This window comes from Poecile atricapillus, chromosome 7 (assembly GCF_030490865.1).
Source record: "Poecile atricapillus isolate bPoeAtr1 chromosome 7, bPoeAtr1.hap1, whole genome shotgun sequence".
NCBI lineage: Eukaryota > Metazoa > Chordata > Aves > Passeriformes > Paridae > Poecile > Poecile atricapillus.
Genome location: NC_081255.1, coordinates 28,262,739 through 28,290,529, shown reverse-complemented (window position 1 = coordinate 28,290,529; position 27,791 = coordinate 28,262,739). Strand labels below are relative to the sequence as shown.

General features: G+C 38.7%; 1 protein-coding gene across 7 annotated transcripts in view; it reads right to left on the bottom strand.

Moving 5' to 3' along the window:
• Positions 1-27,791, bottom strand: part of OSBPL9 (oxysterol binding protein like 9) — a 58,133-nt gene that overhangs the window by 8,417 nt on the left and 21,925 nt on the right. Inside the window, exons 4-11 of one of the 7 annotated variants that reach the window (XM_058842521.1) lie at positions 24,852-24,928; positions 15,206-15,301; positions 13,409-13,456; positions 8,767-8,796; positions 7,881-7,931; positions 3,694-3,732; positions 679-772; positions 144-245 (exon numbers count right to left, since the gene is read on the bottom strand). In XM_058842521.1, coding sequence (XP_058698504.1) covers positions 144-245; positions 679-772; positions 3,694-3,732; positions 7,881-7,931; positions 8,767-8,796; positions 13,409-13,456; positions 15,206-15,301; positions 24,852-24,928 — 537 coding nt within the window. Of the gene's footprint in view, positions 1-143; positions 246-678; positions 773-3,693; positions 3,733-7,880; positions 7,932-8,766; positions 8,797-13,408; positions 13,457-15,205; positions 15,302-22,455; positions 22,593-24,851; positions 24,929-27,791 lie in introns of those variants that run through there. The other 6 variants (XM_058842527.1, XM_058842522.1, XM_058842523.1 and 3 more) reach the window with 6 other exon arrangements.

The following is a 27,791-nucleotide window of genomic DNA, read 5'->3' as shown; positions in this document are numbered from 1 at the left end:
GGGAGAAAGAGCAGCATTACCAGTTTTAAAAAAAACATTGAAATTGGTGTTGATTAAAAGCAAGATGTAGGCCAATATATTGTTGTCTTAATGACTCATTGCAGGGTTGTTTGTATTTCAATAAAAGTTACCCAGAGCTGTACCTGTACTATTTGGTGTTGGAGTCTGATTCCCGAGCGATGCTACTACAGGTCCCACCGGCAAAGAGGAGGGTCGTTGCTCTGACTTGCACAACTGAGCAGGTTCTAGGGGATATTTTGGTATGTTAAACCCAAAACTCAGAAGCAGCTTTCACATTATTTCACCTAACCTCCAAAAATTAAATAATTTTCTACAAAAGCCATTCGGACAGAAAAACGTGTAACCATCATTTTTACCTAGGTCCTTTTTTTATTAAGCAAAGATGGCATTTAAAACAAAATGCAGTTTAGCTAGAAATCATTTGCCTTTTCTAAAAATTATAGCTTCATTTTTAAAGAGAATGTTAGAAATGCAAGCCAGTAACTGAGAGCAAATAAAACACATCAGCTTATCCCCAAAACCAGGGGCAGGCTGGCGAGAATGCTCTGTGCCTTCTGCTCGTGCCCTTCTGAGCTGAGTGTGCCCTGTCCTGTGTGACACAGCCCTGTCCCCTCCCCACTGCAGTCACTGCTCTGCTCCTGGCTGTCCCCAGCCTACCTGGAAGTGTGACAGCTTGGGAAGGCATCGCGCTGATCCCCGACGGCTCCAAGGGGCTGGGCTGATACACGGCGTCCACGGGATTGATGGTGCTCTAGGCAAGAGAAGGAAAAGCACATTTTTTTCCCTCAATTAAAACAAAATAAAGCACAGACAGCAAGAACATTGTGAGCACGAGAAATGCCCAAATGCAAGAGAGCGAATTCCTGAGAGAGGAAGTAAAACACAAATTGACAGTTGAGGACATGAGAAATACTTTCAAAGTGGTGATATTTTGATTCTTTACACAGACTGCACATTAGATTGAATTTGATGCAGATTTGAAGCGTCATATAAAGAGTTCTTATTTCAGGTTCTTGCTTCTGGTATGCCACCCAATGTCCATTAATTAATAATGCATGCAAAGAGTGGAAAGTTAGATGCAAATTATATGGTCAAAATTAGGACAAGTAATCTGTGTTTTCAATTTTATTTTTTTTCCAAAAAAATTTATTTGTCCAGACCACAGCAGATCAGCCCATAAATCAAAACAAGAATCATCAGCATGCTTAGACCACGAAGCAGCTTTGTTGCCAAAAGCAAGCTGACAGTGTTCAGTGCAGCTCAGTAGAGGACATCTCCACCTACTTCTGAATGTGGGCACTTGGAAAATGAAGCACCAGGTCAATTCAGTGCTCCCAGAAGTCACTGACTTCAGTGTATGTCCTTGCTTTTTATGCATCAAGACCCTTGGAAATCTAAAGTGCCATGTCTTTTAATCCAAAATAAAATGTAAGCACTGTTTGGTATTTATGTTTACACACAACCACCAGTACTTCTTGGTTGTTAGTTGAGTAAAAGGCACACAAAACCTTTTTCCATACATCTTGCAATTTAAATGCCTCATCTATCAGAACTATGAAAATTTTTTCTCAGTTTGCTCAGAAATTCAGTCAGGATGTTCATCCCTATCCTCTTTTCTACACCAGTATTCAAAAGAAGTGTCTACAACTCTTCTCCTCTCCCTTTAGTCCATTAATTTCTATTTGTATTCAGACTGAGGGAAACAGGCTCATTTTAACCTTCCTCCCATTTTCCCACAAAAACCAGGTTCCTTTCTTGCCTCCTTTCCTGGTTGCCTGAAATTCTGAACTTTATCCTACAACTGGATGTTTGGACAATGCTCTCAGACACACAGTGTGATTATTTTTGGGTCTGTCCTGTGCAGAGACAGGAGTTGGAACACTGTGATCCCTGTGGATCCCTTTCAGCTCAGGACACTGTATGACTGAAAATCAGTGAAGAGTTCTATTATTTTTTTATAGCACAAGGATTTATTTAACTGAAAACAGAACTATTATTCTCTGATCATCACTAAAAAAAAAAAAAAATCTCCATTAAGAACAGCCATAAAAATAGCTTTTTACATATTCATTCGTGTTACTAAGCAATATATAAATAATCCAGTACAGGTACTGTTACTCCACTGTATTTCAGCATGAAGGGAATGTCCCTTACCCAGTACTTCACCTCCTTGTGGAATTCAACACAGTAAGGTCCCAGTTCCACAGAGTTCAAAGCTTAAAATTATGGTCCCATCTTAAGAGTTAAAACCCAAGATGGTTCTATGCCACACAGGATGCTATTGCTATCTTTGTCTCTTATTTTTTAGGGAAACTAATAGCCCACATGACACAGAACATTGGTATGATAAAGAAAGAACTAAGTAACTCTGATCTTGTATTCAGGATTGTAACCTCATCCTTAAACAATTCTCCATACTGCAACATGAACTGGAGCTTCTTGTTGGATTTCTTGAGGGATGCCTTCATGAACTAGAAACAGAAGAAGGCAGACCCAAAAGTCTCCTACTCTGAGTTTAATAACAATTGAATAACAATTACACAGAAACAAGATTCATCCCACCACAGCAGCAAACAGTGATTATATTTCTGCATAAGTTTAAAATGAAATCCTGACCTTCAGCCCAAGTGATGCTGACCTCCACAGACCACGATTTTAGACTTCACAATCACTGATATATAGTTGACATATTCTTACAGAAATATTTTTTCCTCCCCAGCATAAGCCAGTCCACAGATAATGAGAGCAGTGGCTAATCAAATTCAGAATATATCAAGCTGCAAGATCTCTATGAAATGTCTGAGATGCAGATCAGATGTGCTGGTCACCTGTGCCTGTGGAAGTGTCTACCTGCACAGCTTCTCTTTTCCAGGGGAAATCACAGACCCTGTTCCCTTGTACTAAGACCTGAATTATGTTACATCTGTAGGGCATGAAATAATTCATCTTATTTATGCTAAGCATGAAACTGAAATATGCATGTGCATCTTCAGTCCAAGGTTCACACCAGAAAATCCTACTGCTAAAGCTGTTTGTAGAGGAAAAACAACTAAAGCCTGGGAACTACTGTCAGCTCCAATGAAAACACATTAGGATTTTTATAATTTTTACTGAAACCAATCTCCTATTAAAAGTATCTGAAATGTACTCAAGTGACAAAAAAAGAACAAAGAAAGAGAAATCACATGTGACCAAAACTAAAAATGACAGAAGTTACATTAAAAATGCAGAAGTTCTATTAAAGAAGAAATGTTGCTTAGACAGACATTACACAACTCTGCATCAAAGGAACAGCACTGTAGAAAAGACAAACTACTTGAAGCACACAGAGAGCAGATCTATTTCCTACACAAAGATACTTCAGATGGAACACAGAACTATTTCTATGCCAGTAATTTCCCTTTCATCTGTTCACATGGCAGATTTTTATCTAAGTGTTCAGTCACAACACTGCTGTTCAAGACACTCCATACAAAACTGACCACTCTATTTGCTAAAGACAAGGGTGTTAGCCAACCTCAGGAGCTAAGGACTCAACAGGAATTTTAACAAGACACTGGAAGCGGTAAATTAGAGAAAGGAAGAAGCATGTTGCAAAGTGAGTGGAAATTCAGGTCTCTGTTCACATGTTCTGCAGAATTAAGAGGAGATAAAGATTAGACATAAACTTACTATAAGTCCATCTGCGTGCTTCTCCTCATTATTTTGGTCCTTAAGGAAAAAATGTTAAAAATATCAACATAACAATCTTTCATGACTTATCAGTTCTGTGCTAAGCAAGAAGAGCGAGCGTCCCTCAGGAATGTTTACATTTTCAGCCATAAAATGTTCCTCCTCATGTGATACAGTAACTAAACTTGGAAGACACAATTGCACACACAATCACTGCATCTCTGAAGATCAGCATTTTCTCAGGGCCTGTCCATGTCAATGCAGACAACTTTAAAATATCCTTTCTGTACTGCAGAGTACAATTCTGTTTTATAATGTGAGTGCTTCCCAAATACCTAAGAGATCCCCAAAATATGCTCTGCAGCTCCCATAAGTCCCTGAAAAAGGAAGTTCTCAGTTTCTGTGAATAACACACAAGAAAGGCAGAAGTTAAAGTAAGTTGCAAGGTTTTAACCTTTGCTTTTTGGCATCTGCTATATTTTAAAATGTTTTTAGATTATTCTATATCTCAGATTTTGGGGTTTTTTTTGCCTAGAACCGTAAGTGAAAGAGCAGGCAATGTATGGAAAACATCTGTCCTCAGGGGAAATGACATGAGCAGCAGACCAGTTAATGCCAATCTGCAGCCAGCACAGTTTTAGCACTGTACAGCAACAATATAAATTTTACTGTACTCTAAGCCAGATCTCTTCCCTTTTGCTGCAAAGTTTGTATTAGACAGTACATCAATCCGTAACTTTATCCAGTGTGAACCTCAAGACTTGTCTACAAAATATTTCTCCCAAATTTCCAGTTACGTTTTAAAGGAATAAGGAGAAAAAAAAAAAAAAAAAAAAGGAAGAAGTATATACAAAGCTGGGACATATTTATGTTTTGATACTTAACATATCCTTCCTTAGCTTATACAGTTATACAGCTTACACAGTTGGCAATAGGCTGTCCAAATTCTGTGTCTGCTAGTCAACATTTTTGAAGCCTGGCTTTCCATGATAAAAAGAACACCAAGGACAAGAAGTTCCAGTGGACTGTGAATTTACAAGACATCATTTTTCCCCAACACATAAAACCCCCATGTTGTGTCCATCATCTCTGAGACCTAAGAAATAAACCACAAAGATGCTGCATGAGTACTGATGCTTGCTATCCCACCTCAGTAATGCACCAGTAGCAGCATCAATAAGGTAAAGAAGGCAGAAATTCCACAAAACTGGGCAGGCAAGACTGCCAGAAATGAAGTCAAGAAGAGAAGGCAAAGATGCAAAACTAAATATCTAAGTTTTAAAAGGTACTTCATGGCACACATATTTCTAAGACTGAGGTTTACCACATCAGTGGCAGAACATTTCTTATATTTTACATCACACACACCAGCAAAGCTGGACTTCTTCAACTGCCACACACACAAAGGGGACAACACAGGCCAAATGCTCCACCTGCCCATCCAACTTTGATTATTTTGATTGCTTTTTGATAAGCAATGCATGTATTATCACATGTTCCTGTTAAGCTGGTATTCATTATTTTGAAAATGTCACTAGTTACCTCAGCACAAGTGGCATAACTACACACTTGATTTATCAGCAAGTTTAATGAAAATTTAACTGTCCAAATTCTAAGGTAAAAATCAACGAAACAGGACAACTGAATAAACAATTAAAAAAAGAAACAAAACAAAACTCCGACAACCAAAAATCCAGGTTTGCTTCAATGTTCCAAAATAATTCACATAATATATGGTTGTGTGTTGGAAACAGAGTTCTAAGTATGTAAGTGGTAACACTATTAAGAACACAGATTGGCAAGTCTGTCTTTTGATGAGAAAGGCACTGTAGAAGTAAAAATGGGGTGCAAGTGGTGTTAAGATGATTTACTTTCAGCAGTGTCAGTCAGCAGCCATACCTGCCCAAAAGATTTGGGGAAAAAAAACCTGCAGAATCTTAAAAGGTCTCTAATGGAGAGCACAAAGCTACACTCATTTTTACACAGAGATTGCATCATACACAAGCAACTCACAGAACTGTGGGAAAAACAACCCCAAACATCCCCAAAAGCAGCAGGAAATCAGGATACTAACACAGTTAATGGAAAAGGAAGGGAGGGAGCAAAGACAGAATTCCCTTGTGGTCAACAAGTACAGTTGCCTGAGAGAGAAAGAAGGTGAAGAAATGAAGCAGAAAAAAGATTATTAAAGTACTGGGATTTTTTTTCACTATATGTGGATCAACATCTTGCAATAAGCTGTGCATAAGGCACCCCTTTAACCCACTTTGTCTTCAACAGCTCCAAAAGAGCTTTAGTGATGGTTTAGCAAAAAAACAAACAATAAATCCCCACCCCTTAGTGGATAAGCTCACCTATTTACACTGGAGTGGATAAGCTCACCTATTTACACTGGTTAATATTTAGTGGAACTGAAAGAACGTCTTAAAGCTCTTATTTAGTGCAACAAAAAGTAAGTGTTAGCACCTTTGGGGGACTCAAATTCCAGCTGTCTTTACACTCACATGATAGCTGGAGCAGTAAAGTACTGAACCTGATCTAAATGACTGCATCTGCCACCAACAGTTTTGTCCATCATCAGCAAACCACCAAAGAACTTCAAAATATGCTTAGCATTAGCAGAAGTGGTCATGTTTGTCTAACTCCAAATAAACTCACACAGAGCAGAAACAGAATTTGATTCAACAGAAACAAGAAAGATAACTCAGCCACCTATTACCAGCTCTGATCAACAGCCTGAAAAACAGATTATAACTCTGCAATTTCACATTGCTAATTACATAGCAGAGCTTTTTAAAAAGAGTAAAATCTCATAGGAATTAAATTCATAGGAATTAAATAAGAAATATTAAATACATTTATACAGTAATTAAGAAAAAATGAGCTAGTAGTTCCTTGCAGTTTCTCCAAGTTTCCTCAATACAGGAAATCACATATAGACAAAAAAATCAGCATATTACCATCTAACCTACTTACAATTTACTCCATCAAATCCCTAAAAAATGACATATAATCTACTGACTTCACTGTATTAAAACAGCTCTAAATGTACCCAGGACTAAATAACAGCAAATTAAATACTAAAAGGCTTTTTTTGCTGGCACTACAGTGAAGGGTTGAAGCAGCATCACTGCATGTTAAATAAAGACTGTACTAGCTTCAAAATCACATGGCACAAAATTATTTCAATGTTTCAACCCTAGTGCTTGTAAAAGTTTTAGTTTTGTACAGACCTGTTAATTACCAAGCATTTTCTTCAGGAATTTTTAAGTAATAGATATGAAAACTGAATTTTACAAAACATGCACTGATCCTTTCAGAGAATGACTTTTGATCCTTTAAGATTCTAAATACTTAAATTTTCACTGCACTCAAAATTTTGTACAACATATCTGGCATCTAAAATGAAGACAAACAGCAGTCTTGCATTCCAAAGCCACAAAAAATAGTTGATCTAGATTACAGAAAAAAAATAATTGAGGAGCTCACCCCAATTTCTGGATAAATCAGTATGTGTTCTGAATAAATCAGCCTGAAATTCTGAAAATACTTTATTTCTTTGCAAAATATCACCTCCCTCCACTTTGGTCACAAGATATAAATCAGCAGTTCAAAATTAACATATCCTAAATATAGAATGTTAAACCTGTAAGGGCAGAATTCAACAAAAAGTAAATCAAAAACTCCCCAAATTTTAAAATCTAATGAAAGAAGTAGGTGAAAAGCATAAGTGCATTCTCAAATAATACAAGTCTACCTTCAAGAATTTCCAACACCATCATGAACTTCAGACCTGTGACAGATCTTGCCAAACCAGTTTCATTATTTACATCATCTTTCTCCCCTTCTTACTTGTCAGCCATACTCTCAAATGAAGCAGAAATGAGAGTTTTATTAAATTCCTTTTCTGTCAACCTGACATTTGTCTAAGTTCTTCTTTAGTCTAATGGCAAACTCTGAAAAAGAAAGTTTATCTGAAAGAAAACTTGAACCAGTGTGACTGCTGCCGTGAGCATTAACAGGATTGTCTGCTATGGAACTCAGTATTTAAGAAACTTCATTAAAATCAAAGTATAAATCAACTTATAATTGTTTTCTTGTTCCTGGATCATATAGAAGGCACTTTTAGGTTTCAATTAGATTAATGCTGTATCACTAAGATTGAGAATAGTTTACAGTGTACTTACTTTAGCAATCTGTAGCAACACAATGCAGTGTTTTATTGATTCTACCATGCTCTAGGGAAAGAAAAATATCAGAAAAAAAAATGTGTTACTATCCCTTAATATTTTGTGTTTATTAGTTATATAGAATATTGGGTGTGAACTAAATGGACACTCACTTCTGTAGAACCCCTACTTTCCCTTCCCCATTTTTTTTTTCCAGAGACAAAAGCACAGCAGCAGAAAATTGAAGTTTCCAAAGCCACACACAAGTCGGGCTGTCAGGGTGAAATGGAGGTCACTCCAAGCTCCCAGAGTGCTACAGGCAGGTAAATTATCATGGGAAAAGAGGCTCAGGGAGCAGGGCTTGTTTAATCTGGAGAGGAAAAGGCTCAGGGAGACCTTTTCAAGGGGGATCAATATCTGACTGGGAAGGCAGAGGAAGACAGAGCAAGATTCTTCTCAGTTGTGCCTAGTGACAGGACAAGCAATGGCCACAAACAGAAATAAAGGAAAATCACCTTAAACAAAAGAAAACACCTTTTATTCTTTTATGGATGATAAAACACTGGAACAGATTGTCCAGAGAAGCTGTAAAGCCTCCAGCCTTGGAGTTACTCAAAACCTAAACTAGATTTGGTCATGAGCAACCTGTTCCAGCTGATGGTGCTCTGAGCAGAGGGTTGGACTACAGACCTCCAGAGGTCCCTTCCAACCTCAACCATTCCATCATTCCAAGGTGCTGGACAAACCTGAACACAGCACCAGAATCAGCCTGCCTCTGCCATCACAATGTTGAACCTAATATGGATCCTCATTTTTCTGTAAAAAGGCTTTAAAAACTTTCTGAAGAAAATAAAGTGATTTTCAGAATCAATATATAATAGTTACAAAAATTAAAGAAACTTACACTAGTTGTTTCTTTGAGACCTTCAATTTTCTGTAAAAGAAAAATCAAAATAGCTTGATTAAAGACAGAATTTCCAGCATCTGGTTTGACCTAAATACTGTATAAAGACAATATTTTAATTTTAAATTGGGGGGAGGAAAAAAAGCCCTTAACCAACATGCTAAAGACTATTTCCACATACAGACAATTTTCAAGACAAGACTGAAGTCCAACTGGTAACTAAAGCTTAAAAATGACAAGGTTATGAATTTCTTAACAGTGACATTATACATACACATTTACCCATTAAAATCTATACTTCATTTTTGCATAACACCAACAAAAATGAAATGCAAAATGAAGATTCTGAGTTCATTTTGTGTCCTTATAAATTGTACTGAATGGTGGAACATTTCAACACTATTACATGAAGTGACCATCATTCAAGTACAATAAACATTTGCAGTTAAGCACAGCTTGATGCAAATCACAGAAATCAACAGTGCACACATGTTCTCACTCTTTCCATGCCTCCAGTAAAAGTGCATCTGGAAATCTGCCTACTTAATTTTATCTAGAAACACTGGTTCATAAAGATTTCCTGTGTGGAACTGCACCTCAGGCATGCAAAAGGCATCTGCATGCCATGTTCTACATCAGCATGACCTGGTTCAGGAGCAGATGCTTCCTGTTGATGTCCTTGGCTCTGTCTGCAGAAGGCAAAATCACTAAACTGGACTCAGCACTGAACCTCTACTAATGCAGTTACAGGTCATCTTTGTTTTGATTAATTTGAGTGTGCCATGTGATTTGAGTCACAATCTTCTTGATTCTTGAATAATCAAAGTGTGTAAAGGATCCTTTCCCCCCACCAGGCACTGCAAGCAAAAACCTCCAGCATAAGAGAAAAACATGCAGCTATAAATCCACAGAAATGAACAGTTGCAATTTGTGGATTAAAAAGAAAACAAATACAGTGACAGCCTCTCGGGCAATTCCTGAGGGAAAATTTTCAGCTATGCTCTAGATATTACTCAAAGGATGCTGTACATTTTCTTCAGGATTAATTAGCCAAACAGAACCCAGACTCAGCCCTTCCTACTGGAAAGCCTGGACCATGTTTATCTAGGATACATGGTATGAGGGATGTTATATCATGAAGTTATGTTATATTTACTCCTGCTGCTAGCAGAGAAACATGCCAACAGCTAAAAATTCCTTGGCTTTGTTTTTATTTGTTTTTCACTATGAGATTTCTAGTCTAAACTTATCAACACATATCGAAGGAAGCATTTTAAATATGACAGCATAGAAGTTTTGAGCCTTTATAGCACCAAAATAGAATAGGCAAAAACACACAAATCTTGTTGGATGAAAGATGATGCAGCTGAAGGAGATCATGCAGTTTCAAGGCTGTACAGCCAGCTGGAGACAGCCATCAGCAGCTTTGATCATTCTTTACCCATTTTTTTCCCCAACTTGTTATAGAGTATTTACACACCAAATAAACTGAGATCTCAGTCCCTTCAGTGACATCACCTTTTGCTGAAAATAAGAAAGTGACCTCAGGCCATGTGATGCAATTCAGTGATGTTGGTTTCTCCCCACCCATCTGTAATTTTCCAAGCAGTTCACTGAGAGGTTGTTATTCTTACACACAGGTACAGACAAAAGGATAATTTTGTCAAAGATCACGTGGAATATTGAGAGGGAAAAAAACCTCAAGACAAGCAGATTTCTAAGGCCTTTCAACAAATTATAAAACCATAGTTTTTTCCTCTGTGGAAATGAATCCTTTGTGAGCTGGCCAAATTAAGCAGTGATATTTTGCACTGATCAATATTTTTCACATTTGTGCTCTATGACCACCTTGCAAGAACACAGCACACAGAACTTTGTCAATTTAGACACTATGAAATTGTAAGGAAAACCATAAGCAAGTATGTTGAACATAAAACACACTGCCAATAAAAAGCCCCAAAATCCCCAGACATTTATTACTAACGTTTATCACAATTTTCTCTTCTCATCATCCCTAGTCTTTGAAAACTGATAAGATTTTAGTAAGACAGTTCCCCTAGTTTTAGGTAATAAATACAGATATTTTCATCTGAAACACAGATTTCCTGCAGATCTACAATTGCAGAATGCAATTTGCTATATTTAATCTAATCAAACTGCAGGCTGCTGCTGAAACTACTCCCTCTACTTGCTGCTCATTACATCTTCTTGACATCTGATTTTTTAGGAAATCACTGAGGAAGCTAATTTTATCTCATCCAACATGATTTTTGCCTCATTCAACAATCATGTGACTACAGAGGGATCAGTTAATCCAGCAGAGAGGCAGCAGAGGCACATAGCGGGAGCTGACTCATGGTTGAAATCTGTAAGGTGCAACCCAAATCTGTGTGTTCAGCCTTGGATTTACTTCATAAAAAGCACTTACTTTGAACCAAACAGCTTAAGCAGGCTGCACTTGCCTCCCAGATCCTGTCAAGTAATGTCAGCTTTGTTCCAGCCTGCAAACATGCACCTCTTTGCTATTCTGATGCCTTTGAGTCCTTCAGTTTTCTTCTCCCTGATATGTGGTCAAGATAACTACACAGAATTGAACAGAAAAGCTGTCTTGGAGTTCCCACCAGTAATATTGGTAACACTGTAAGAAAGCAAGGCCCTGTCTTGTCTTCACCTTGAAACACCAGTACCCTCAGATCAGATCAGACCCCTCCTTCCTCTCCTCTGCAATCAGATACAAACATTGCACCCACCAGGAGATTCAGCAGAACTGGCAGCACTGCTGGTTGTGCACGATCACACCAGACCCTGCTGGCTGCACTTCTGCCAGAACAATGCAGCACAAGGAACTCATGACAATCCCTGTATTTTCATCAGACCTACATCTGCAATTTCTTCATCCAAGATCAAGAGACTACCACATCTCAGAAGGAAGATAAACAGGAGATCTCGAGGCACGTCAGAACACCCATAACCTATGTCATCACCTTCAAAACACCAAATATTCCATAACTAAAAGCCAGCTCACCCAGTGCTCTGTGAACTTCCAAAAACAACAACTCAGGTTTGAAATCCCTGGCCATAAACAGTTGCAGAACAGCAGTCAGCTGGTTGGGAAGCACTTAAAACTCAAATATTCAAAACTTGCTTCCTCAGAGGAAAGAACTAAGGGTTTGCTGGAAGTACCCTGCAGATTACACTCAGCTCATAATCTGATGATGATAGCTGAACCATACTTCCATAAACAAATAGGGAAACTGATAAATACTGTATCACAAAACTTCTCAGTACAGGAAGAGATGTGATCAAAAGACTGCTTTGTCAAGTCTTCTTCATTTTTAATAGAGAAAAAATGGAATCTGTAGTAATAGCAATCCTCATCAAGATTTAAAACCAGAGGATGCCAACCTCTCCTAAATGAGCCTCCTCCTTTCTCTATAAATTCAATCCATCTGTCCCATAGATACTTTGCAGAGATAATTAAAGAAGTCAGCACAACATGTGGAAATTCTCTAGGGATTAGGAGCACTACCACAGGAAAAAAGAAAGTACTGCCTGATCTGCGAAGTAGCATCTGGAGGGAGGTCAAAATTGAAGGACAACTCTTCCCAGTAAGACACACTGAAGGAGAAGTACAAAACCCTCAGACCTTACTCTTGTGGCCAGATTAAACACACTGACAGAAATGTACTTCAAAGTTCTTTTAAAAGCCTGTACATGAGAAAGAACTCCCCAAGACAGCACCTAACACATCAGGCAAGATGAGTAACACTTGAAAGGTCACAAGCATTATGAAGACATAAAACTAATCACAGAAAGCATCAAGGAGTTTTCAAAACAGGAACCAAACACCAAGAGAACACAGCTTGTTTTCCACAAGAGACGTTGAGGGAGGGGACAAGGATGAAATACACCACTGCTCCACATCAAAATTACTGCACTTGCTGAAGAGAAGCAACTCCTCTGTAATAAACCCTTCATAAGGAATTGTTAAATCCCTCCTCCACACACACAAATTAATATATGAAACCATCATGGCACCTAATGCCAAATCCACACCATCAAAGGTATGTGCCAGCCTTAAACAGTGCTTGAACTCAGACCTGCAGAGCCAATTTTGGGATGGAACAGGAGGGGATGCAAAGAACACAAACCATTTATTTGAACTACACCCTTGATTAAAGACCAGTGCTCCCCACTACTACATTTCTGGCACCCTCACTTCAGTGAATGAATTGTGGCATTCTCAGACTTCCAATGTGTCACAGACCTACACAGGATGCAGATTGATTATGTGAAATACATGATTAGGAGTATTCTTTTCCTTTGGAATAGCTTTGTAATTCCTACCAACATTAAACACTCACCCTTGTTAAAGATTAAAAAATAATGAATTCAGGTTAAAATGCTTCCAACACTGTTAGAATTATTTCTGACAGACTGAAACCTTTTTTAATGTTATGATGCCCATTATTAGTAAATTTTTTTTTGGTAACTTAGTCACAACACAACTGTTTTAAGTTATTCAAATTGCTTGAAGTGATTTTGACAACTCAATAGATGTGTACTTAGCATTTCTACTACAGCAAACTGATGCACAACACCACCTGATAAACAAGCAATTTTTAAGACAAAATGTACTTGCTTTTCTCTGTTCATCATCTTTGCAGTTCTGGAGTTTTTCATCAAAGAGCTAAAAGAAAGAGATACTTGTGAAAATACTGAAAATGTTATTTTTCCATATAAAATCATACAGAAACACCAACATTTCAAAACTAAAAAGTTAGCATTTAAAAAGCATAAAGTCATACAACCCTGATATTTGGATCCAAAGGACTTTTGGCCTAATATTTCTTTATAGCATTTATGATATAACAGATTTGTAACTAATTTCTCACATTATCCCATCCTGCAAGAGACCAAATCTCACAGCTAAGCCTGAGAATTCTACCACAATTTGAACAAAAAGGCACGGGTAAACAACGTAACTGAACTCATCAGAACACTTTCAGCTGCCTTTCTTCTATTTCAGCAAAAACCTTTGGGGCATATGAAGCATTTAAACAAAAAAGCTTTAACTCTCATCAACCCCTCCAGGTACCTTGATTCAGGTACATGATCCAAATCATGTAAGATTTTAAGTGCATTTCTGGGGGAAGATATGACTTCCTAGCATCAATTTATGTTTATTTTTTTAGAAGTGGGATATGAGATGCAACAAAACAAAGTGAAACAAACCCTCACTGAAAAGCCTGCATGTGCATTTCCTGAAATGAGTTAACAGAGGCCTCCAAGGGCACTCTAAAGTGCACACACAACCATGAAGTTGCTCAAGGAAGAGAAAAGACTATGGGTAATGCTAAAAGTTCATCATATCCACCCTTGTAGCTTAGAGAAGAGGATGTAATTTTTAGGAAGTGAGCTGCAGCTCTTCACTCAATTGCTTGTCTCAAACCTACTCATGTGTTCCCTTTCCCTTGAGGGCTGATTTCTAGTTCTAAAAATAGACTGTGATCTTGGTCTCTGTCCATCCTCAAACTGACTCATCTTTCATTATTAATTAACTTCTATCCCCCTCCCCCCAGCTGGCCTGAAATCACAACTAGAAGGTGTAAAGATTCAAATACCTTCTGTCAGTGAAGTGATGGCTCCAGAGAGGCAGACAAAGACAGCTCCTGATCGGGTCTTTGCAGGGCAGCTCTGAATTCTGTTTGCATCTCTTCTGCCTACTTTCATTTTTGTTGCTGTGCTCATCCCCCTCTCCACCCTACCCTCCAACTGAATTTTTGCTGAATATCCCACATGCAGTACTTGCACATTATATCAGGGAAAAAAAATCCAACCCAGCAGAACTGAAGCAATTTAACAGCAAATTTAACTTGCTGAGTCATGAGAAAAAGGTGTCCTAAGCAGCAGCAAAAAGTGTTTTTCTTAATAAGGTGAGTACTGAGAGAAACGACCTCATTGTCCCTTGCATTTCCATCTATTCTTAAAATACAAAGTTTAAAAGAGGTGTATTGTACAACATTCCTACAGAATGTTTTCACTCAAGGACAAAGCATGGATTATCTACCACCACTGCCACAAAGTCTGAAACTATCTGGAACTGCAGTTACACATCACTTGATAAAATCCTCTCAAGATAGATTCTAAAATGCTATGAGCAACATAATGATTTAGTTATGTTTTAAAATGAAACTTAATATATTTAACCTTGCCATTTCCATAGAGGTCTTATATAAAACAGAATCTTTCATCCATTGTAAACCATTTTATATAAGTCTGCTTGAGATATTCTAATTTTAATAATCTTAAGAAAAAGGTATTTTCATCTTGACTGACTCTCTCTCTCTCTCTGCTGAGCTTCCTTTCAAGCTGGCCTTGAAATCCAGCCTGACAAACAGACCCCCAGCACAGTAAATGCAGCATTTGGTTACCATACCTTCAACTGGTCTATCAAGATCTGTAAGTAAGCATCAGCCTCAGTAAGTTTCTTGTCAAAATCATGAACGCTGGGAACAAATCCTGAATCCACACCCTAGAAATAAGTAAACAAATAAAAATCAAATATTTAATTGGTGTTTCAGAGGAGAAAAAAAAACATAACAACAATATGGTTTTGCCTGCCATCTGACTGAGAAAATGCTGCCTTGTCTCTCATCCTGCCACGTGCAAACACAGGCACACAGCTGAACACATTTGGCTTCTATTTGCAGCTAAATCAGTAGCAGTAAATTGCTGCACATTTTCAGAGGGGGTATAATCATCACACACCAGAGTATTTCATTACTTATGATTGAACAAATCCTTTTAAATTACACTGATTAAAGTTTCTTTATAAAATATAAAGGAGAATTCACATTTTTCTGAAAACTGGCTTGTGTTTCCACATTTCAGCTAGGGAAGCCCAAATCATACCCAATGGAATAACTGCACTTTTCACACTTCAGACAGTATTGCTCAACTCACAGCTCCCTAGCTAAGGACTGCTAAATCTTTTCTTAAATACCTTTGATCTGAAAAGTTCAAAATTATTAGTCCTGGTTGCCCCAGTTCCTTTACAGCTATAATGATTTGCATCCTTGTCACCGTATCTGAATTTTGACATTTTGTTGCACACACACCACCACAGACAATGTATCAATGCAATGATAATGATTACTTTTATATTTTCTTGCTTGGAAACTTGTTTCTCCTAACAATATAACACTCAGAGCACACTTCTGTATATAACATCATCCCTATCTTTAAACTGATACCCAAACAAATTCCCACTGGGATACAACATCTTTAATTAGAGGAATGAAAAGAGGATTCTTTGTTACTTCTGCCTTCACGCACATATGCTATGTAAATACATCAGAAGTTTATTTATGTAATGCCTTTAATGCAAATGGAACTGTGAAACAAATACTGAAGCACACCCAGTTAGAAAAGATTATACACTACAAGATAAATGTATATAGGCGGAAAACCTCATGAAGGATAAAGAAGCAAACATCAGTTTTAACAGAACATAATCCTGAGAACATCACAGCAGTGACAACTTTGCTACCAGCCTTGATATTTTCACCTGTACTCACACTGATCTCAAACAGGACAACTTTAAACGCTTATGAAACCATCAACTGCAGTTTGAACTGCTGAGGATCTCAAGAGTCTGAGCATGTAAAGATCAACCAGTGGGGAAAACATTTCACATGGAAGATAGGCAATCTGTATTTGTAAAATTCCACATTAATGTAGCATTTTCTTTGGCATTGTTTGCTCTGTCAGAACAATTTCTCTTATTTTTGTATGATACTGGGCCATCATATTAAGAGTTTTATTGAAGGCTCTTTAGAGGTGTGAGCACTTTTGTGCAGCAGTGGAATGACTTGCACAGTATCACACATAGCCTAAAACATAAACCCATCTACTGACAGTAGAAAACATTCTTTACTCATTTGCTACAGGCAGACATGAAGATCTTGACAACAACTTTACAGGAGTAAATCTATCCATACAGATGGGTTAGTAATCAAAAAAGATACTTCACCTGTATTAAACAGTGAACACGGGTCAAATTTAGAAATAGTGTGAAACAAGGAGCATGGAGGAGAAGATGAGAAAAAAAATAAATCATTTTGACTATAACAAAAAATAAATACAAAAAGCACAGAGTGTAACAAGTTATCAAAAAAAACTAATAGGCAGAAAGAAGGGAGAGCACTCTCAACTGAACAACTTTTGATACTCCCTCAAACTAGTTTAAATTACACTGAAACTACATCTGATATAATGTGAAATTAGTATTCAATTTCCTTCTTGAAAATGGAATTGTCTGTACAGCTACCCATCAGCCAGCCTCATCAGTTCAGCAAATGGTCCTCCAAGCTCAGTTAAAAATTCTGGAGGTCAGGTTTCATATACCAAACCACATGAACTATGCAGGAAATTTCTGCTGAAGATACTATAAACAGAGATAAAGTTTACAGTGCATGATATCTGTATGCTGCATCAAAATACTGATTTTTATTTCAGTCCTCACTCAATGACTACTAATATGTAACTATCTGGTATTTTTAGTGGTGGCTTAAAGAGAAAATTCCATTCTTGAATTTCAGGCTCTTAGAGCTAAGGGAAAAGCTGATCAAAACATTCAGTGTTACAACGGAGCACAGACACCCACACAAAACACAGAGTAAAAATTGTAATCTAAGAAGTTCTATTAGAAAAGTAAAACTTCAAACAATGTAAAGAGGAAGCCATAAAACCAGGTAAAGTGTCAAGCTGAACATAATGGAGATGAAACATGAGAATAATTCTGCAAAACACAAGTACTTAAAGCTGCAGCACCTCAGTAGTTTGCTCTTAGGTAGTTAAGATGAAATTTTATAATCTTCTCAGCAAATTTATTAGTCTGTGTTATATAAAATTAGGTTAATAATTTAAGTTCTCACACAGTTTTAGAACTGAAAAACTTGAGAAAATTGTAAAGTTGAGCAATACCATAATAAAAAACAACCTGCATAAACAGCAAACAAAATCAATCAGTATTTCAAACCCAGCAGTAATTTAGAAAGAGGAGATATACAAAGTGCAGATTTGCACAACAAATGCTTATTTCTTCATTTTCTGGTCACTCAAAGCCACAGTAAAGGTAAAATGGGGACCCTTTCTATTCTTCCCTGCCATGAAGGAAATGAGGATTCAAAAGAAACAGATGAGCAGAGCCACTAGAATGGCATTTAACAGCTTGGTAAACTTGAACATTAGGAATGTGCACATCTCAATGAGCAATCAAATTTTTATGAGGAACTTGTAAAATATGCTGCTCACCTATTCACAGGCTGAAAAAACAGGTTGCCTGCAAACACTGTTTAACCTCCACCCTTGGAGGGCAGAGTTCCAAACTCAGGATTTGACCTTTGACACCTGATCTAAAGTACAAGTTTGCCTTGAGTTGAGAAGGTGTTTGGAACAACCTTGATTTCCAGAGGTCTTCTCCAGCTGAAGCCATCCTGTGACTCTGAAATAAGTATCTTCAAATTATGGAAAAGAACAGGAATCCAGACTATTTCTGATCTTCAGAAATACACTGACTCTCTTACTGTCAGTATCTATCTGAAGTAGTATGACTTGTTTTTCCATTGAGTAACTACATCTATTTGTAAGTAGACTTCATTAACCTAATCTTAACTTTATTGACTTCGTGTTCATGTAAGTTTAAAAGAATTAACAGATGAAATAGCTGCACAAGTAAGTAATTTAAAAAATTTTACTCTGCCCACCGGCTCCCAAAACAAGAAATTTGGTGTCAAAACAAATTGTCTGATGTCTGTTTCCCACCAAGAAAACCATACTGATAAAAACTCTGGAGAAAAGAGAAAAAGGTACCATGGCATTCTTTCCATCATCCTCCTTCCCTCCTACAACTTCTGGAATGTCCCTCCCCTTCAGGACACAACAAAAACTTAAGGCCCAGACTCTCCAGGGCACATCCCAATGACAGCGTTTGCAGGAGGAGGCAGGGCCCAGCAGCACTGACCAGTCTCAGGTGTCCCAGGGGGATCTCTGTGATCCCCGGTGATGTGGAGTGACCAGACAGGATGGTTTTCCTAGGAAAGGGTTTCCATGCTGGTCTTGAGCTGAGTAAACAATTCCTGTGCTAACAGTCCTCCAAATTATTCCCCTCATAAACAACCCTTTTTTTTTGGAGAAGGTAAACAGGAGGGCAACAACAAAACATAACCTAATTAAAAATACATATTATGAGCTTTATTTTCATTACAGAACTGCTAGCGCCAAGGGAGTTTCATGTTGTTTCCTTGTCCTCCAAATTAGAAGTCACACATATCTCTAATGCATTTGTATTCTAAACTTGTCCGTGCTGAGAAGTAATTCAGCCTAATTTGAACCAGTCATTTCAAACTCGGATGGGATGAAAAGATTGCATCATCCTTAGAAGAAGCATACCAGAAAAATGCAACTATATTTCTCAAATAAAAGCATTACAATTATAGCTTGCCTGGGGAAGGAAGGCAGAAAGCTGTAGAAGTGGAATTTCTCATCTTTTTGATGCAGGCACCCCATGACATGAAGACACTGCTTCGACATTTTTCATCTAATTAGGATTCCAAATCCAACAAAAAATTCCTGTGTAAGTTAGTTTGAAGGAGTGAATAAGAATGTTTTCCTTTCATCCACAATATCTCATCAGAAACATATCCCCTGTCTACATTATGCTTGATTTTGATGAGCTGGACATTGCCTGTAAGGATCACTGATAAAAAATTGAAGAAAAACAAGAAAACAACTTGTGAGCCACTAAACAAGAGCACTTTTGTGGCAAGAACAACTCTATTTTTTTCCTCTGCTAGATTTTTATGCAGTATTTGAAGCTCAGAATGTAAGTGTTTGAAAACAAATATATGGCTAGTGGAAAGCATTCTAAACCCTTCTAAACAGAATATTGCATTTCTTACAGGAAAAAAAAAGGTTCTACTTTGCAAAACACAAAATTCTTAGCAAAGACTGTGCGGCTGTAGATAATATCAGATCTTCAAAGAGAACAGAAAGTTCAGAAGGCAGAAACATTCATGCACTGATGTAAAATTCTGTCTGTCTTAAAGCATAGGTTACAATTCTGAAGCCTCACAAACACTATGTCCATCTTAGAGTCCCATTCCTTTACCCTTATAATCTATAATCAATATATGTGCAGACAATGCACATGTTCTGGGGTACTCAGGCACGATCCTGATTATTTCATCAACAAAATCTGAAAAGGGCAGCAAGGCTGCCAACCTCATGTCCTCCCACCGGTGCTTGAAAAACATCTACACTGGATATAGTCTTAATCTAAAAGAGCCTGGTTTTAGTTTTATGCAAGAAATCTTGACTCACACTGGAAGCAGCACTGAAAAGCCAGTTAAAAACAATACAACATAGAGTGTAATATACTTAACACACAAGAAAGTTTTACTCTACTTTGTGTTCTTGCTCGCAGCTTTAGAAAGGTCAGAAAAAATCCTGGTTAATGCAATACTAAGTGAACTGCTACTATCAACATTTCATAAACACTTTGCACCAGCATAAATGAACGGGAAACAAATCAGTTCCCCTGCTGTTTACTCTAGCTTTTACTCTGCTCTTTCTTTTGAGTCAGCATAAACATTTACCTTGTCACATAAACAACTCAATGTGGAAACTAATCAGGGTTAAAAATAAACTCAGAAAGAGAGAGCTGCAGGAAGAGCAATTTTAAATTCCAAATTCTACCCTTCTTGCCACACTGCCTCTTCTCTTTTGCTAGGAGAAGTGAGACAGAACTGCTTCCAGCAGCAGCACCAACTACATTTTGGTGAAGCCATGGTGTAACTCAGTGTTTAAGCCACTGAATCTACTCTTCACAGCAGCCAGCGCAGACCCACTTATTAGAATCAAGTTTTCTTATCATTTCCTCCTTCGGAAGTAAACATCTTGTTTAAATTATGGATTTATCAACCCAGAAAGCAATTAATTTTCACTTATTCCTTCCACTGTTATGGTGGTTAGAAATGGCCCACCTTTGTAATTTCAGTTCCTTTGTCTCTACAGAGGCCACTTAGAGGCTGAAGTAGTTTAATGTAGATCAAATAAGGAAGTTAATGTGGTCCTAAAAGACATGAGCTATCCATCATAACTCACAAGACAATTCCAGAACCAAATTCCACTGCCCAAAAGTACTTGTAGCACTAGGGTGCTGCCAGGGTGTACTTGACAGGCAGCAAGGAAAGCAGGACGATAAGAAGCACGTACAGTCTGAATGGGACTGCTGGTTGACACAAGATGCTGCTGAGGAGCTGAAGAAAATGTGAGATAACTTATCTCCCCACACAAATACGAAACTTTAGCCACAATATGCGTTCATCCCATGCACACCCTCCCCCCTCCTGTGGGTATGAGGCAACTGCTGTGCTGCCCCTGCAAAGCCACAGGCCTGCTAATGCCACGATATAACAATTTGGGGGGATAAGGGGAAAAACGCTGGGGGGTTCAGAATGGCATTTCCAGTAGTATCACACCATCTGTTCAATGACTCTTCCACAGACAAAGCTAATACTAGAACTACTACGTGTATTTTTAGCAATAGCTTTAATACAAGTGCATACAAAACCACACCACACTTCAGTTTTAAAATTCAAACAAATCAGGCTTCAAGTGTATCTGAAACGTTTCCTCCTTATTGTTGTTCTCTTTGGAGACAACATTAGTAATTGTCAGCTCTCTGGACAGTTTTGGTCCCTTTACACATTCTGTGTATTTATGACTCAGTTCCTTGACTGTAGCTCATTTTAGGCTTGGGGGAGGGGGCAGAAGAAGTGTGTTTTATTCTGTGTTTCAAAAACATTTCCATTATAAATAGTGAAGGACAACACAGCAGAACATTTAGACAAAAATAAAACCAGCAAGATTAATCAGACTAGAGAACACAAAGACACCACTTCACGTCTCGCATTAACTCATAATCCTTCCTGATTTGGTTCACACAACACACAAACCACCTGGGCTTTGGTACCGTTTCTCACAGTTCAGATGACTTTTTGGTACAGCAAAGTCAACTTTAAGTCTGACTTTCAAACTTGAACACTCACTCCTGTACCAGCACAGGCAGACTGAAAGCAGCATGGAAGTATGAATAAAATACTCTGAAAAGATATAACATTTTGGGCAAAACCAGACGCCTAAAGGTTTTAAGTGACTGTCAACCACATGTTTCGTTAGCGACAGAAACTAAGAACCTAAGAAAATGCCTTTACAGAAAATAATCTCTGCCGCGGCACTCAGACCCCGCCATCCCGCTGAGCCAATAATCCCCCAAAGAACCCGTTTGACTGTTTTGCCCGAAGGAAAAGGAAAGCGAAAGAACATTCAAGTGCGTGGAGCGCCGTTTTGTTCCAAGGCTATTGAAGCCAAGGCATGTCTGTGGATCCGGTAGCAGCTCCCTGCGGGTGGACAGGACCGGCCGGCACTCGCTGCTGCTGCCCGGGGCTCCGTGCCCGCTGCCCCGCGGCCCCGCTCCCGTCCCCGCGGTGCCCGGAAGGGCAGGACAGCGCCAGCGCCGCTCGGCCGCCAAGGGCAGGGGCTCGCTGCCCGCCCGGGTGGTGACCGGGGCTGGCCCGAGGGACACCCGCAGCCCCGACCCGCGCCCCCCCGGCCCGTACTCACACCGGCCATCCCTCGGTGCTACGAGCGGAGCGGAGGAGCGGGGCTGGCCGCCCGCCCGCCCGCCGGGCCCCGGCAGCGCCGCCTCCAGCGGGGCGGGAAGGGGCGGGATGGGAAGGGCAGGACCCCCCGGCCGCGGCCCCGCCGAGCGCGTCACGAACGAGGAGAACGGAGATTGGAGCGGGGGCGGCCCGGCCCCGAGAACCGCGGCCGGGGAAGGGAGGGGTGAAGCCCGGCAGGGCCTGGCCGGCCATGGAGGCCCGGGGATGGCTCCGCCTGGATTCACCCCGCGCTCGGCTCGGCGAGCATCCCCCGAAAGTTCGGCCCTTGTTCGTTCCGCCCGCACGTCCCACCGGTGAGGGCGAACGGAATGAAGACCACACTTCCTAAGCCATGAAAGAAAGAGATTTGGCAAGGAGGTCCAGCCGTGTTTCACTCTTAAATCAGTGCCTGTTCCTGTGGCAAACCTTGGCAGTCCCTGAATGGGGGTGTAAGTGGACACTATTCCACAAACAAGGGCCAGAGGTTAAAAGGTTACACGACTCATACAACTGAAGACGGTTCTTGAAAACGAGTGGGGAGGACACAGCAGTGGCCCACAAAGAATTTCATTCAATGGTGAACATATTTACAAGGATGGAGGATACGTTTCTTAATACTCAGTTCCGGTGTTTTAATTATTCACTCAAACATTAGTAGATAAATTACTAACTTGGGTTTGTTTGGGTTTTTTTCTAAATATGCCTTACTTGTTTGAAAAACTCCAGGAACGTGAACAGTTATGTAATGGGAAACAGTTCCATTATTAGCTGCTATCATGAAATCTATTTCTGCCAATATAACTACACTCACAATTTCTAGAGAGCATGTAAGTGTACATTTTGATAAAATCAATGTATATTCTGGTGTTTCATTTCTTGACTCTGTAGCTCCATGTCATAAAAAGTCTTTCAGATGGAGAAAACAGCACAGATTCCTTTTACTTCATTTCAGCCCCTAAACAGGACAACTCACATTAACCTATAAGGGAAAGAGGCATCCCTTGGGAGGGAGCTCAGCCTTTCTACATCCACATATTGTTCCCTAGGTAATCCCTGTCTCCTCAGATCCACTGCAGAGTGGGGTTATTCAGCCCTTGGTCAGCTGCTGCGTCCAGATGGAGAGATTACTTCTGACAGACCCATGGCATGGTAGGAAGAGTAAAAAGCTGATTGTCAAATGGGAATTTTTATCCAGGGATCTGCTATTCTCTAGAAAAACTGTAGTGGTCTTTAATAGATGAAAGAAGGTTGAAACTCACTAACAGGTAACTCACTAACTCACTGTCTAACAGGTAAATTGACCAAGATAGCACAAGTGTCTAAAGTTGGATGGGTCAAATTCAGGCTGGTTCTAACTCTTTACATCGGGCAAATGTAATCTAAATCAATCTTCATAAGCTTCTCTTTATGGGATATTAGAGATTTTCCTTTATCTTTCTTCACACTGAATCAAATCAACCAGATTCACTGAATCAGACTTCACACCAAATCAGATCAATGTGAAGAGACTTAATTCTCTTGCCATATATTCTCTTGCCATACTACAAAAGCACAACCAAAGCTTTATTCAAAACAAATAGTGAACTCCTGCTTTAAGATTTCTACACTGGCACCAGACACTTATATAGTACAACCCAAACCCCTTTCATCAGAGTTTGAGTTTCTCTCCAGGTCAAAAATAAATGTTCAGCAAGTCTTATAGACATGTCCAGCTCTAAGGTATCACCAGAAACTGATCTTAGATCACAGAACCACAAAGTATCCAGAGCTGGAAGTGACAAGGATGACAGAGTCCAACTCCTGGGTAACTAAAGTTAAGAACCATCTTCAATCCAACCATCTGTCTTTAGAACCAGAAAAACACTGATACACATCTTAAACAGTGATATCCAGCTTCAAACAAACTATTTTTGTCATCCAGAAACAGGTTCAATACTGCTGTCTCATTTTCATTTCCAACTTAGGTGGCATACAAGCGCACAAGTGTCTTGACCCAAAAAGGACTAACTCCTAGTTTTAAACAAAAAATAACCAAAAAACCCTAACTGAAACCCAAATTAAATGTACAACAATCAATCCAGAACCTTATCATAAATATACATTATAAATAAATATGAGTTTATGATAAGAATATATATTATAAATATGAGTTCATAAAGGAAAGTCTCATTCTGACTTATCATTATGGTGGGACAAGAAAAATGTGACAGACTCAAACCTAAACAAATGTTTTACTATATCCAATTGTATAGGCTATAGAACAGCCAGATATTATACAAGATGTGTTGGATATTAGCAGTTATGTCACTGTATCTCATTGCTTCAAAAAAAAAAGTACAAGTGAAAACTGAAACATGCCTGAAGTTGGAGGGTATGGCGGAGGATGGTGTCCTCTAAAGCATGGATCCACTTCTCCCTCTCATCTGCATCTCGAGCTGAAAAAGTATTCAAAAGATATTGTTAAAATACATGCAGTCTCATATACTAAAAAGCATAGGCAGATCTGATGTCCACACTAAATATGGAAATTAACCATATGTGTTTGTTAATCACCATCCACATAATTCCACAGTTATCTTTATTCTGTTTCTTCTTTTGTGGTTACAGCTCTGTCCCTTGTCCAGCTTTGGGGAAACACGTGCAAAAAGTTTGCACAGACATTTCTCAATTCATTAAGTAATTTTAAAATTTTCTTATTTACAAGAAATAAACCTGTAATAAATTATCCAGTAATTCTACTTCAGTGTGGACATAGTAACTTTCAGGTATGGATTCATAATACAGGACAAACACCCCTAACAGGTCACTGGTGTGAATAAAGAAGCACAAAGAATAATCTTAAATATACAACGAACATTAAATTGAAGAAAATCCTACTCTAAAACTGATTTCTTTCCACCCTACCCCCAGTACAGAAATGCCACCTTTACTTCACTAGTCTGAAAGAACTCCTTGCTGTGCTCTAGGAGTGCTTAAAAAACAAAGAAGCAGAGTCAGTGGACTGCAGGTAAAGAAAAAAACGGAAAATTACAGAGGCATTAAATAGACTAAACAAACGGGCCTCTACATGGTTTGAGAATAGTTATTAACAATTGTTTCTAGCTCCTCATTCAAATAGAAGATACTAAAAAAACAGGAAGCCTGCTAAAAGCAAGGAAAACTTAAGTGAGCTAGCACCTATTATGAATCAGCGAACTGAGATTTCTATCTCACTTATTTTTAAGTAGCTCAGAGGAAATATCCTTAGGTTATACTGAAATGCACTCTCCAGCTCAAAATTCTTTGTTTCAATGTTCCCCTCCTCACCCTTTTGTTTCTATTGCTTTTATTTTTTTGGAATTCTGCAGCTTAAACCTATTAGTACTTAAATGTCTAGACTAAAAATGTCTCAAATCTTCTGAATATGTAGATTCTTCTAAACTCCCCAAAGATAACACTACTAGTTTAAAGATAAATATACTGCACTGTTTACTTCCGCATATATACACTAAACATGTCAAGTTAACAAAACCATCAGGAAAGAATTGACAATGTATGTGTTTGTGAGAAGTAATTATTAATGTCTTTTTAATACATAAATTTGCTTGGAGCCCAACTGATGAGGTGGCCTCACAAAATAGTGGGGCAAAACTTTCACTACACACAAGGTAAAAGATTGAAATCTATCCAGTTTTTTCCTAAAAATATACATTTTTCCAATCTATTACAAGTCAATCCTTATTCACAGTTCTTTTAAAGTAGTAGAGTATGATAAATTGCCACAGGTATTTTGGCCACAATACCATTAACCTGAACAAATTAAAACTAGACATAAGGGAAAGTGGCTACCAAAGTGCTTTCAGGTGCACAGAGAAAGAGGAAGAAGTTAAAGTAATTAAATGTTACTCAGAACAGCAGGTGATTTTCCTGCAGGAAATGCAGCAAGTATTAAAAAGCTGGATATGCCATTGTGATACACTCAACAGCTCATTAGAAAGAACTTTTAACTTACAGGACTGTTCTTACTGGTGATCCATATTTTAATTGAGAAGCTGAAGCAGGCACTGAGGACAAGACTATAATGCAGTGAAAGCAGACAGGATGGAGGGACAGAGACCCTGTGAACTCTGTCCAGTGACTGCATTACACTAAATACATTTTGCAACATGCAAATTACAGTTTTTCTTTTCACATTCTGTACACACATGCACACACAAATATTGTTCTTTTTGCATAGCATAGCTTACACCTTAACACTAATTTCAATTACTGAACTAGTCAACTAGAATAAATTTTAATGCTTCTTAGTTTCTTTGGTTCTGCTTACCAAAACCAGGCCCATTGGCCTAGTTGTGCCAGACTTATCAATCAAGTCACCCACTAAACCAGTCACCACTAAACATATATAGTTACCTGTGTCATTAATCTATCAGTATTTGAAATGTATCAATGCTTTAAATTTTCAAAGGTTTGTCCAAAGCAACAGTGGTTAGCATTATTTCAATGTGTAAGGTTTCTCAAGTTTGTTTTCTGGTTTTCTGTGGTGTTTTTTTTAATCACCATCTCCCAGGCCCAGAAAACATCTTACTGGGGAGCCAGGGTACAAGCTACTGAGGAGCTATTAAGTAATTCATGGGATACAAATATCCTATGTTGAAGGGTGTTTTCCCACGATTATTTAAACTAAAAAGGAAACAATTAAGCTGCAGACCAGTGAATTAATCCTTGTATTGCAGCAGGATTCCTGTGATCTTCCATACTGCCAGCAAAAAGAGGTCACGGTATTAGTTAAATACTAATCTCAATATACAGTAGCCCATTAACAAAGGTTATCACATTCTGACTTGTATCTGAACCCCCACCAGAACAGAGAGGCCTCACAGCAGCAGGGAAGACCTAGAAACCAATCAATCCATACAGTTCCAAAATGTAACTGACTTTCCCATGCTCATAAACTAAATTTTTTGAAACTTCTGTTTCTCCAAAGACCCCTTTATAGCTCTCTCTACCAGGGCTCAGCAGAGGGGGAAAAAAAGCTGTATTTTTTCCTCATATATTAGACATTGCAATCTTCTGGCATAGCATGATCAATCCTTAGGGAGCACACATGAACCTCATCAATCCTGCTACTTAGAGAAAGTCTTGGGCACAATAAATCCAAGAACACTGCCATGAGAAGACTGCTTACTGCATGGAAACACAGCATCAAAACCTTTTAAGCACTCTCTGTTCAGGACACTGGTTTAATTTCAGACCATCTATCATCAACAGCAGATCCTCCTGGCCCTCCTCCATAGACTCTTAAGAAAACCACGGAGA